General features: G+C 37.3%; 2 protein-coding genes across 3 annotated transcripts; one reads left to right on the top strand and one right to left on the bottom strand.

Annotated features, from left to right (window-relative positions):
- Positions 1–1,475: 1,475 nt before the first annotated feature.
- On the top strand, positions 1,476–6,143 carry ccdc43 (coiled-coil domain containing 43). The gene is made up of 5 exons (XM_020934929.2): positions 1,476–1,662; positions 3,510–3,603; positions 4,076–4,211; positions 4,307–4,362; positions 4,997–6,143. The coding sequence occupies exons 1-5, from the start codon at positions 1,489–1,491 to the stop codon at positions 5,182–5,184; spliced, it is 648 nt and encodes a 215-aa protein (XP_020790588.1). The 5' UTR covers positions 1,476–1,488; the 3' UTR covers positions 5,185–6,143.
- Positions 6,144–6,151: 8 nt separating this feature from the next.
- On the bottom strand, positions 6,152–12,822 carry moto (minamoto). 2 transcript variants are annotated; one of them, XM_055152381.1, is made up of 8 exons: positions 12,709–12,822; positions 11,908–12,011; positions 11,561–11,727; positions 10,675–10,800; positions 9,136–10,546; positions 8,488–8,622; positions 7,599–7,770; positions 6,152–7,094 (listed from the first exon to the last, which is right to left on the bottom strand). In XM_055152381.1, the coding sequence occupies exons 2-8, from the start codon at positions 11,968–11,970 to the stop codon at positions 6,907–6,909; spliced, it is 2,262 nt and encodes a 753-aa protein (XP_055008356.1). In that variant the 5' UTR covers positions 11,971–12,011; positions 12,709–12,822; the 3' UTR covers positions 6,152–6,906. The 2 variants fall into 2 exon arrangements, with proteins under 2 accessions (XP_055008356.1, XP_055008355.1); XM_055152380.1 differs by lacking the exon at positions 12,709–12,822 and adding an exon at positions 12,223–12,420.
- Between the last annotated feature and the right edge of the window lie 69 nt (positions 12,823–12,891).

Raw genomic sequence — 12,891 nt, 5'->3', positions numbered from 1 at the left:
GACGACCTCCCAGAAAAGTTACACAGTGCACTTTTATTCATATTCATCTCTGCTAGCCCAAAATTAAAGATCCTATATTAAGCAAATCTGTCTTTTGTGAACTTTAAGTAATGTTATAATGTTGTTACCACCTCAAAAACATACCTGGAATTGTATTTTGTTTCATACACACGTGTCTGAGTAATCCTGCATTATTACTCTGTCTATATCTCCAGAGCTCAAAATGCTCTTTACCACCTTGTGATGTCATGTTTTCAAATTATTAGAGGCCCTTTAAACATCTATAAATTGCCCTGTTTAATAGACCTATTGTCACTTTGAACTATGTATTTGCCGTGTTGTTCCATTTGATCAATAGCTTTGAAAATAAATCCTGATTATTTTGGAAGACAATTTTCAATTAGTCTCGAGCAGTCCTGGCGTGTCCCTGGAGCCTGAGCCTACAGTGAGTGCACGAGCGGCTCTGTAAACTGCGGGAGATTCCAACTCTAATTTTCAATCACCAACTTTTGGGATTTGTGGCTCTGTCCCAGGTCGACTGTGACTGCCAACACAGCCTCACACTCACTCTTTTGGCTGCAGAAGTGAAATTTAATGAGGCACGCTTCAGTCATTAAAGATTTAGCAAAGATTTTCCGCTTTTAGACAAATTCTTTGACATCAGACCGTTTTGTGAAATAGGTTAGCCTTTATTAACAACCTGCTGCATTGGAGTAGACCTAAGGAATCACAAACTGAATAAACTAGAAAAAAGCCTAAATATTTTGGCCTATTATTACCATATTACACACATCTTGAATGAATGATTCATTCATTCGTTCAGTAGTCAACTGTTTGTATTTATTTTTATCAAACGTGGGAATGGATACGTTTGAGCTCCTGTAGTGCATTACTGCCCTCTGTTGGATACTTTGGGCTTCTACACGAGACCTACTGATGGAAGTTCTTATTATAGATCTATGGGCCTACTCCACAGTTATTCAAAGATGAGAGATTTAAAGTCATATGCTAAATTAGGCTACCATTAATTGTTAGCTATATAAAGAGAACGACACACAGCGCAAGTATCTCCATTCTCTTTAATAAAAATGTGTCTATTATATTTAAATACAGGCATATACTGTATAAAAATAAAAATAAAAATCTAAGTACACCAATAACCTGGTAAATGTAAAGGTTTAGTTTAATTAAATGTACTCTCTATATAAATTATAATATAGAAGAACTCTCTTTCTCTTGGAAACCACAACAATTATAGACTAAGTAAATCCCAGTGAAACATGCCTTTGGACTATAAATATATATATATATATATATATATATATATATATATATATATATATATATATATATATATATATATATATATATATATATATATATATATATATATATATATATATATATATATATATAATATAAATAATAAAATTAACCAGGGAAATTTGAAGGGCAGCCGCATGCCTCGAAGGACCCGAACGGGCCAAGATGGCGGCGCCCTCGTCCAGCACCGGGGAGTTTGAAAGCTGGCTAAATGAGCGGCTGGACTCGCTCGAAGTGGACCGGGAGGTGTACGGAGCGTATATTTTAGGGGTCCTGCAGGAAGAAGAGAGCGACGAGGAGAAGGAGGACGCGCTACAGGGCATTTTATCCGCGTTTTTGGTGAATATCTGGCGGCATGCGTGTGTTAGCCGCCGCCCGGCTCTGGCTTCATGTGTTGCTGTCTGTCTCAGCTGACAATCCACACAACTGACATCAGATCTGTTTCTATGGAATAACTCAGAAACTACACTTGAAGTTTAAAGCTGCATTGTGTAACTTTTCTAGTGGAGGGTTCGTTAATGCTTTTGTCCACGGGGATGTTATTTTATATTGTTTATCTGGAATGTTTCACAGTATGGCATTAAACCTTTCTATCTTCATGGAGACCAAACTGGGCCAAGTTGCAGGTCAGATCTATGGAGAGGCGACCCCGCTTATAGTCAATGCCTGTTTTACTAGGCATTTTTGAGCTTTAAAACCACCTGTAATTGAATAAATATAAGGTAAATCTTTTTAATGTCATACTGTGTAGGGGTGTGCAAAAATATCGGAATATCGATATATTGTATCGTTTAATGTGATGATACAGTATCGATATCGTGGACTACTGTATCGATATATCACCAAGAGTATTTTTACGTGTGTTTTACTAAATTATTTTGTTACAGTGCTACAGTTTTGTTGCTTGTGGAGTGAAAGGAAACTCATTTATGCAACACATTTGACATTTTGACTCTGTTTTGAGGATTAAAATGTTTGTGTTTCATATGAACTTTGCACAAGAAGTGGTTTAACAAACACTTTTAGTATCACAGCTATGATTTAGCCTTAATTTTTTATTGAACTGTATCGAATCGATTTGAAATATATCACATCGAATCGAAAGTGCACTGTATCGACATATGTATCGTATCGTGGCCTGTGTATCGAGGTATATATCGTATCGGCAACTTCTTAATGATACCCAGCCCTAATAGTGTGGAACATTCCAGACTGCAATGACATAACTATAGAAACAGACCCTCCACCAGAAAAGTCACACAATGCATCTTTTAATCTAACGGTTTTATATGTGTATTTATATATTATTTATTTTGGGGAGGGAGGGGTGTACATCAACAACAAGTATTATACAGTGCATTACTAATGATAAGAAATTACTAGTGATTTATTTATTTGTTTATGTTTTGCTCATAAAACCGTTTGTGTAGATCGATAGCGCTGATAACAAGAACGTGTGCACTGTAAATGGCTTTCTAAGATGAGGTATGACTTCTATGAATTTCACAATGCAAAGTACTTCTGCTCAGTCTGGTGTTTATTTATGGTAGTAATTGCTAAACTGGGCTTTATTGCTGTCTATAATATTTATCAAAGAGAGAACAGAGGATGGTAATTGGAGTGTGTGTTGTGCCAAATGCTGCCCTCATAACTTGGCAGCATTTGGCCTCATATTAATAAAGATACATTATGTAACATTTCTAGTGGACGGTCTGTCAAATGCTTTTCTTCATGGAGATGTTATTGCTTTGTCTGGAATGTTTCACACAGTGTGGTATTAAACTTTCTATGTTCACGAAGACAGGTCTGATCTGTAGAGAGGCAACCCCGCTTAGGTTTTCTAGGTGTTCTTCAGTAGTAAAATGGTAAATGGTCACATTTTTTCAGAGCTTTTCCACCTTCAAGGCACTCAAGCCACCTGTAACTGAATAAATGTCAGGTAGAGCTGTTTAATGTCATACTGTGGAACATTCCAGGCAGAACAATTGCACAACCATAGAAACAAGCAGGTGATGAAGCCCCAACCAAAAAGTGACATAGTGCATCCTTAAAAGAAAATAGTCTAGTACACAAGCAGCAGAACCTTTCAAAACTTTTATCGATTACTAATATACTGCTCAACTGACTCCTTATGTGGCCTGAGGTATAATCATTGTACTTAAATTATATTGTATTTTTATCTACAGGAAGAAGATACTGTAGATGACATTTGTAAACAGATCATCAAACAGTGGACGGACTTTTGCAGTCGAAACTCTGCAAAAAAGGATGGAGAAGATGGTAGGTTTATTTAGGTCCTTGTATTTTTATTTTTTTTTTTCAGTGGATGTGTTGTGTAGGTAAGGAAATCTTTTAGAATGGTACATAGGGCTTTGCAATTAATATCATTTCTATTGACTGAGATTCAGTAATTTCTAATATTCAACAATGTGCTTTTGGTGCTTATTAGTGGAGAATCCTCTGTCAGTAAATGAATGTGGTTTATAGCAGTTCAGACTATTGAGGGAGATGTATAAAAATGTCTGATTAAATTTCTGCAGTTTATGTTCGGAAAATTAACAGTGAATGCCGTTTTTATTTCTTTTTAATGGGACAAAATAAAATGTAACAAAAAAAAAGAATAAATATGAGAAAAAATGTAATCACGTATATTTTTTCATCATATTACCAGGGTATTGAGCTACTGTATATTGGCCATGTAATTTCCCTTATAGCATTACGTTATTAAACTGTGCTTTGTTGTTATCCACAGTGGAAGTACAGGCCATTGCGAGCCTCATAGAAAAACAGGCTCAAATTGTGGTGAAACAAAAGGAGGTTTCTGAAGAGTCCAAAAAGAGGAAAGAAGCTCTGCTGGCCCAGTATGCCAATGTGACAGACGAAGAGGAATATCCTTCACTGAAACTCCAAGCAATAAAGTTACATTTAGGGTCATTTGTTTTAATGCAGCATCTCGTTTGTATGTTTCCTTAACAAACTCCACTGAAGGGGAAGAAGAGGAGGCAGCCACTGCAAACCCAATTCCTGGAAATGATAAATGTATCCTTTTGAAATATGAGTTTATTTATCTGAGACACTTCTTAAAGGAATACTATGTAACTTTTATGCTATTTGTCTCCATGGAGATGTTATTGCTTTGCCTAGAATGATGATCTAACTCCATATAAACAAGGATGTGACGCCACGAGGCCAAGTCACAGGCCACATCTGTGGAGAGGTGACCCTGCTTACTGTAAGAAGACAGATTTTAAGGGAGTTTGGAGCAATTACAAACACCTGTAAAATAATAAATGCAATATAGATAAGTTTAATGCCACACATTGAAACATTCCAAGTGATGCAGTAACATGTGGGAGACATTGACCCCCCTTTCACCAGAAAAGTTACATTATGCACCTTTGTGAAAACAGATGATAAGATTTAAGAGTGTAAAAAAGGCTAGCAGTACATATTCACACTATAGATAGTACTATGAGGGACGATTGTTTTTCTGAGACAGTTTTTTTTTTTTTTTTCATTTTAACAACTTTTACAAAAATTATTGGCCTGTAGAATGTTGTAGTGTCATCTAAATTTGAGCTATGGATTTTTAAGAAAATCTTGATATGATTTAAGAAAATCCCATCTGGGCAGGGTGTATATTTTGTCATTTTCCCTTCACTCGTGGCTCCAGCTTTATTCAGAAACACCAACGTGGAGGAGGTTCTGAACAGACAGAAGCAGAAGAGAGACCAGGCTCGTGAGGACGCGCAGAAGAAGAAGGAAACGGACAAGATGCAGAGAGAGAAGGACAAACTGGCCAAGCAGGACCGCAAAGAGAAGGAGAAGAAACGCACACAGAAGGGAGAGCGCAAGAGATAAAACCAACAAAATGGACACTTTCAATGTGGGAAGATTTTGTTATCAAATCTCAAAATAAAAAACAAAGACCTTTTTAAGATTTTGACACCTTTTAATATGTCACTACAAGTACCCTACTTCGTTGATCTCTACATGTTTATCTTTGTGTCTGTTTACACTGATCAGAACATTTAGAAGGTCTTTTCCGGAAACTGTCAGGGTTGGTATTTGGAAATAAAGTCAATGAATTTACTATTTTAAATGAACAGTTAAGAAATGCTTTTTTAGTTGTTGATTTGGTTCACAGTTTGACAGTAACAATGCTTTGGTTAAATGGAAAATCCTGGTTATGGGACAGATCTCTGATTTTTCACTGTAGAAATCACTGAGACACTGACCACTAAATGCATCAAAAGAAATAATGTAGCCAAAATGTCTTCATTGCATAACCACAGATGAAACCTTCTCTACATTGAATCACTCCTTGAATGTAGGATTACACCGTCTCATTGCTAAACAACTAATGTCTAGAGCCTATTCAAAGGCAGAATGAGGCACAGATACTGCAAATAGTTATATATTAAGATGAAAACGTTTTATTTAATTTTTATTTCCACCACTATACACATTTGGGGGTCAAAATTCAAATCTGGTGATGGTTACGATTATAAATAGTTAACACAAGAAGCTCAGTTTCCTTTCTAGAGCAGCAGTTTAAAAAAGGTCTTTAAAGCAGATCTCTAGACATTTCAGAAGTTCAAATAAGGATGTTACAGATTGCAGATTTAGCTACAAACCTACAAAACTGTGTTGAAATGTGAGGAAAAAAAAGCATTTTCCAATGAACATGAAATTAATGCAAAAGTTTTTGGTATGACAAAATTCATCATTTACTTTTATGATTGAAAATTATACCTCAAAAATGTATCATAATTTGTATGTTTACTATGGGAATCACATACTTTTTCAATAAAGCAGAAACAGACACTACACTTGTCTGATTTATTTTAAAATGTGGTTTCAGAACAAATACAAGACATGAACATGTGGAACAAAGCAGATACAGCAATAATTACCAAATTGTTTTATAAATACTTTGATGTGGCGCAGGGCTACTGCCAACTTAGCTTTAATACAATGATAGGAAAGGTAAAATACTAACTGTAAATTAGACAATTAAAAACATGTTCTACCTACTAAATCAATATTCCCAAAAGCTGAGACAAATACAAACAAATGCTGAAAGTAGTGACAAAATTCACTTTTAGAAAATGCAGTTGATAAAGACGACACTCTAAATTTGTGATTAATATTAAACCACTGAACCTTTTTTGAAATGGCTTCATCAAACTCAAACCATCACATAACTCAGGCACATTTGGGAAATTAATGTTGAATGATTTGATTTTTGGTCAAGTGAAGGAGATGAATAAGGTTACAATAAATAAATAAAGCAAGTAAGTCATGTTTCCTACATAAATAGTGTCCTTAAATATAAACATTTGAAAGAATTTGGACCAGACACTAATTTCTGAAATTACCTTTAGAATCAACACATTTCATCCATTTTTACGACATCCAAAATCAACCACCTGGTACACGCTAAAGTTTCACTTTAGTCAAATTTACAACTCATGTTCTGCAGTGTTCGCTGCTTTGCAGATAAAATGTTACTTCAATAATCATTTAGTATCTTCAGAAGGGACATATACTAATATAAGGCAGACTGCAGTAACGTGGCTCCTATGACCTGTAGAAGTACTTCTCAAAAGGAGCAGGGCCATTGTCGTCCTGCTCCCCCTCGCAGACAGGGGGCTCTGGTCTCAGGACAGGTTTTTGGAGGGTGATCTGCAGCGCACAACACAGAGCCTTGCGCAGTTTATAGGTGGTGGCAACCAGATCCTTCAGTGCAATCATCAGCAACATGGTATCTGAAACACAGTTATGGTACATTTGTCTTTATGTGAGGGGAACTTGGTTTAAACACTGACTTAAGCTTTCTATAATGTAGCACTCTTCCTCTAATTACGAGGTTAACAGTTTGACCTCTGCTTTCAGTGAAATTATTCACCGCAAGTATTCAACACAATAATTATATAAAGCTTATCCGGACTGGAATTTGGGAGCACCATGGTTTATTTGCACAGGAAAGTTTTGATTTGTGGCAATCCAGCTGCAGGCTTGGCCAGCGAGACTTGTAGGTAAATAAAATCAATTTTACAGCCCTTTGAGTGACACTACTTTTTAACTGCAATGGATCCAGCTTTCATTTCATCCCTACTGACCACCAGAGAGTGGTAATAAAAGCACTGAATGACTATCTTCACACAATCAAGCTGGAGGTCATCTGGGATTCATAGAACCAGCATTAGATTCTTAACTTCGGTTCTTTCCCCACTTGAACCAAACCTCATTTTAACCTGAGTGTTGAATACCTCTGTCCTCACTGAAATGCCCTCGCTGGTTCTGAGACGGGTTGAGGATCTCTTCTTTATGGCGGGCGGTGGTCACGCAGATGGCCATGTGGTGCTTGCTCAGGGCGCCATAGATATTGGCACTGAGGGAGACATTGGACAGACACTCCATCTTTTTCAAAAGCGAAGACACCTACAATAAAGATCAGACTTAATACATTAATATATTGCTCAAAAACATTAAAAGAACACACATCAGATGTCAATGTGAAATAAATGCTCTACATCTATACAAATATGGATAAGGCAATGTCTTAGGAACAAAAGGATGCAATCACTTTTAATGGAAATACAATTTTCAGCCTACAGAGGGATTAATTTTATATACACCATTAAAATCTGCAGCTCAAAATGCTTCTCAATCTCTTGCATGGCCCCCACCTGCTTGCGTGCATGTTTGACAATGTCGCGGCATGCTCCTAATGAGACCGCGGATGGTGTCTTATGGGATGTCCTCCCAGATCTGTGTGAGGTCTGAGCTCCTGTAGAGTCTGAGGAGCGACCTGGCAGTGTCTGATAGACCAAAACATAATATCCCAGAGGTGTTCTATGTGGTTTAAGTCAGGTGATCGTGAGGGCCATTCCACTGTATCTCAATTGTTGTTCAGTTTCACATAGAATTACACATTCTACTGGCCAATATTGTTTCAATTTTGTTGGGGCATGTACATTTAATAATAATGCCTTATTTAAATTATATGTTTCATTGTTTGAACAATTTCCCATATCTGTACAAATTAGAAAAAAATACAGAAATACACAACAGTATAATCTTGAATAGGCCTCCCTTGCCATGATACTCATATTTTTTGGGTTCAAGTTTGACAACAGAAACATGGCTGCCTCTCACCCGGGCTTCTTCTCTCATCTGGTTGACGATGAGGAGGTCGACTCTGGTGGGGTTTGGAGGAGTTTTAGGCAGACTGGAGTTTGGGAGTGCTGAGGTCCGTTTGCGCAGGAATGTCTTTGAGATGACAATCTCTGTCTGAAATACCAAAAACAAATGATTATGTAAAACGCATGGCATATAAGTAAGCAGAGTACCCTAAATTGTAAATGAATAGAGAGCACAGAGCTGTTTTTCTGTAACTGTAATTAATGTGTCTCTATAGCCTCACAAAGACTGTCTAGTGGCAACTTAAGTAATTTTTGTAGTAGTTCTTGTATTTCTGTAGTAACCAGATTCATCAATGGCTAAGCTAAGCTATACTTAAGTTTGTGGTAACAGTATGTAAACTTGTGTATTTTATAATATAACTGTTACCATCTTTTCTATCATTCATATTGCGGATATTTGCAGTATTTTAATCTATGAAGATTTATGAACATTTAAACCAAGTTTGTAACCAAGGAAACATATTTCCAGTAATTTGCCAGGGAACTTGTCAATCAAAAATCAGTTGTGGGCTGTTCTGAGAAAATGCAGGTAAAATCCTGGGTCAGGCTTCATAAGTGAATGGGGCTTTATACTATATATATGATAGTAATTTTTCCTCACCCTCTTCCTCTCCTTCTCTAAACTCTTCCACTGGTCATAGCACTCGTCCAGGTAGTAGTGCAGCTGGAGCGTGAGTTCCCCTTGGGTCATGGGGGCGGGGCTAAGGGTGGAGGACATGCCATGATAGGTGCTTTCTCCTCTTCTGCTCATGATGCCGTTCAAACCATTCAATCCATTCAGTCCGTTCAATCCTGACATCTCATAGGTCGACACCATTTTAGCCATATCCATATCTGGGACACCTCCTCTGTACACCTGTGAACCTCTGGGACTAAAGTTGGCATTTGGTATCTGACTAGAGCATCTTCTTGGGTCATTCCCGGCGTACACAAGTGGCATGAACTGCTGAGAGATCTTGTTATTTTCTCTGTCGAATCTTGGAGGCCGATTATAGAAACTGTTTTGGGACAAAGCTGTCTGCTTCTCTTCTGGTAGGAATTCACCGGTTGGAGCTCTCATGGCGCAAGTATCACCAAAATTCTTATCCTTCTGCATTTGTGGTTTGAACTTTAGCGGGCTCTGCTGGACCTGATGCTGTGGATTGTGGTTCATGGCAAAAGAGTGCATACTATTGTCTCTTTCTAATATCTTACTGTCATTCCCCATTGAGAGCTTCTGTTGAGGTGAGTACTCCGCTGTATTTTGCAAGTTGTAGGTTGACAGATCTTGAAGTGAATCCCGCTTGAACAGTTGTTTCCTTGTTGCATTGCTTTTCTCTCTCCCAAAATCTGTACCTAGCTGTCCTTGTATCTGCACAAAACTGTTACCTTGCGTAAAGGTTTTTGGACTCTCCCATCTGTGAGCCATGTTGCTTTCACGCACATTTGAAAACTCTGTACTGTCTTGCTCACTGGTAACAAAGGACTGGAAACTGCTGACGAGCTGGTTGAGATCTTGAGAGGTGTATTGCTCATTGCCGCCCCCTGGTTTGTCCATGGCTTGATTGTAGTGGTCTTCGTATAGCAAATTGCTACAGTTCATGTCATTCTGAGGTCTAAAAACGTGGCTAAGATCAGGGAAGTTTCCAATATTTTCCCCATTTGCTCTGTCCTTACTGACTGGCATGTTTTCATAATTATTTGGTTGCAGCTGCAGGTAGCTGTTGGCCATGTTATGTGGGAGAGGGAGACCAGGAGGTGGTTTTTGAGACTGGGAAAAGCTATTCTGGACTCCATTTGGTAACTTAAAAAGCATTTGTTGATTGCTGTTGAAGCCATTAGACGGGGGCACAAAAATATCTTCAGTCTCTTTATTCATGCCCTGTGCCTGTGTTTTCCCAAAAACATCACGCGAAGTGTTTGGGGCAAAGTTTGAGTTGTATTGAGTTTTGGCCTCAGACTGAAAAAGCTGAAGCAGTTCATCTCGCAGTATTTTTGGAGACCAGATATTGTTGCTGCGCTGACCCAGGCTTCTAAAAGAGTAAAATATATTAAAGAATTATTATGTAAAATATATTATATTCTCAAACAAGAATAATTCTTAAACAAAAACAACAAATTTCTCTCCAATTTTCAGACAGGGAGACAAAAATATACACACCCGTTGCTACAAAGGACGTCCTTTGAATCGGTTTCATCTAAAATATTGGAGACAAGTCCCTGCAGCTCAGTCTCTCCATCATCAGTAAAATCAGAGGGTCCAAATACATCTCTGTCTCCGTGGGGTCTTGCACACAGATTGTATAAAACAGTGGATTAAGCAAGTGTGATGTCACCCATAGCGTTCAGCTACTCTCAAATAAAGCTTGCGATGCTGGTGGTTACAGAGGCAAATTTGAAGCCAGGCCCTATATTAGGAATACAATTTTTTTAATGGGCAAGATAGCAGCTAAAAAAAAGAAACAGGTTCATGTAGAGTGAGATAAAACATTTTAAGACTAAAATGGCTCAATACAGCAGTCACAGCGAGAAAGGCCATATTATTCAAATGTAAGTCATTGGGCCAGAAGGAGCCGGAAGCGCCCGCATGCGAACTTCCTATTTGGAACGGAGCGGTTAGTGTGTTAGCTATGTCCATTTATATATACTGTCTATAGTCTTGCATAACCTGTTTCTCCTGGTAGTTTAGATCTTCATACACAGGGACTTAAATGCATTTAATTCTTATATTAAGGTTGATCATTCCATGATAATTCAGTCTTCTCTGAAATGATAATGCTCTAGGACATCCTGGACTCCTGTTTTAAAAATGTGCACTATGAACTGTGAATTGTAAAAAAAATAAACCTCAAATTTAATAGTTCTTGCAATCATAATAATGCAGAAATCAGAATTCCTACAAAATCGTTTAGTCAGTTAACCATGAAATTGCCATAAACAAAATAATCATTCAATGTATGGTAATAGTAAATATGAATTTTCTATAAAACTTGGTTGAATTATCCTAGATGATTAAGCATAACATCACTATAATAAGCACCCTGTACCTGTTTTTGAGGTGGTTCTGGGCACAGTAAATAAGTTCATAGGGATCATCGTGAGCATTGTGAGACCAGGGAACACAGGACTCATTGTTTGGTTCCTGCAAATTGAAGCCAGGGATGGAAATGAACGGCATACATCCATTGCTTCCACAGCCCATGTCCAAACTGGCCTAAAACATGAAACACATTTGTATATTTCATCTATAACTTAAAAATCCAAGTATAGACATATTATACACATTTTCATTTCTTTATAAACTTAAAAATAGGTAAATAGGTATTTGATACATGTTTTAAATAAAATTAATCAAACATTCACATAATTTCATTCTTGTGGTGAAAAATCTTACCTTACGCTTATAACTAGGAAAAAGTGTATTCGCCATAATGCCCTGATCCCCTTCAAATGCCATTCGGAGGGCCGTGAACTTGATTCTTAACTTAATTAAATGTTCTGAAAAATAGTTTGAAATGATTTTAAAACACTTAAAAGCATAAAAGTATATAATTATGAAAAGCTTTGAAGCACTATTATCAACAAATTGTATCTAACGTCTTTACTTCAAGAAGCCTCTTCTTGACCAAATTTACTCATTATTAAAAGTCTTCCTTAATCTTAAGTATCGATCAACTTTCAGTGTAAAATAACACACGTAAGTACGTACCTATGTGAATAAATAAGCAGATTTTTCTCTAAAAGTGAATCATTATCTTTTATCTTTTCGTGGCCTCTTGATGTCTCGAGCCACAGACTGCGAAAGCGGCCTCGCGAACTTATTGCTGATTGGTTAAGATCGAGCCTTACGAATTTTGGACCAATCAGCGTACGGCAGAGATCAACAGCCATAGCAACACCCTAGAACAGATCAGGCAGCCCAAGAGCCCGTACTCAACAAGCTACAGCAAGGCTGAAGAAAGTACTTTATTACTCTAACACTAATAAATGGTTATTTGTAATATTAAATCAAATATATATCTAGATTCATGTTTGTACATTTTATCGTTTCTCCCTCTAACAGCAATGTTAAGCCTTTTATGTTTTGCTCTCTGCAGCTAAGCTAGCCTAATAGCATCTAAATTAGCATCTTTTCGCGAATCAATATGTGCGCATTCTTGAAACGCAATGCAACAGGTATAACCATTATACTTACAAATACAGATTCAGTATCAGTAAGTAGTAAGTGTGTTTTGTTGATGATTCAGGGGCATTTATAGTTTTAATCGCTGTGAATCAAGAAGACCCTGTAACAAAATGCATGCCAGATGTGTTCCTGTCAGCCAAGCCGTCATTTCGACGCCATTTTATGATTTAACAAAAACATGTGCGACCATCC

This window comes from Boleophthalmus pectinirostris, unplaced genomic scaffold, assembly GCF_026225935.1.
Source record: "Boleophthalmus pectinirostris isolate CB_2022bp ecotype Guang Dong unplaced genomic scaffold, ASM2622593v1 HiC_scaffold_17, whole genome shotgun sequence".
Lineage (NCBI taxonomy): Eukaryota > Metazoa > Chordata > Actinopteri > Gobiiformes > Gobiidae > Boleophthalmus > Boleophthalmus pectinirostris.
This window is presented reverse-complemented; position numbering and strand designations above follow the sequence as displayed.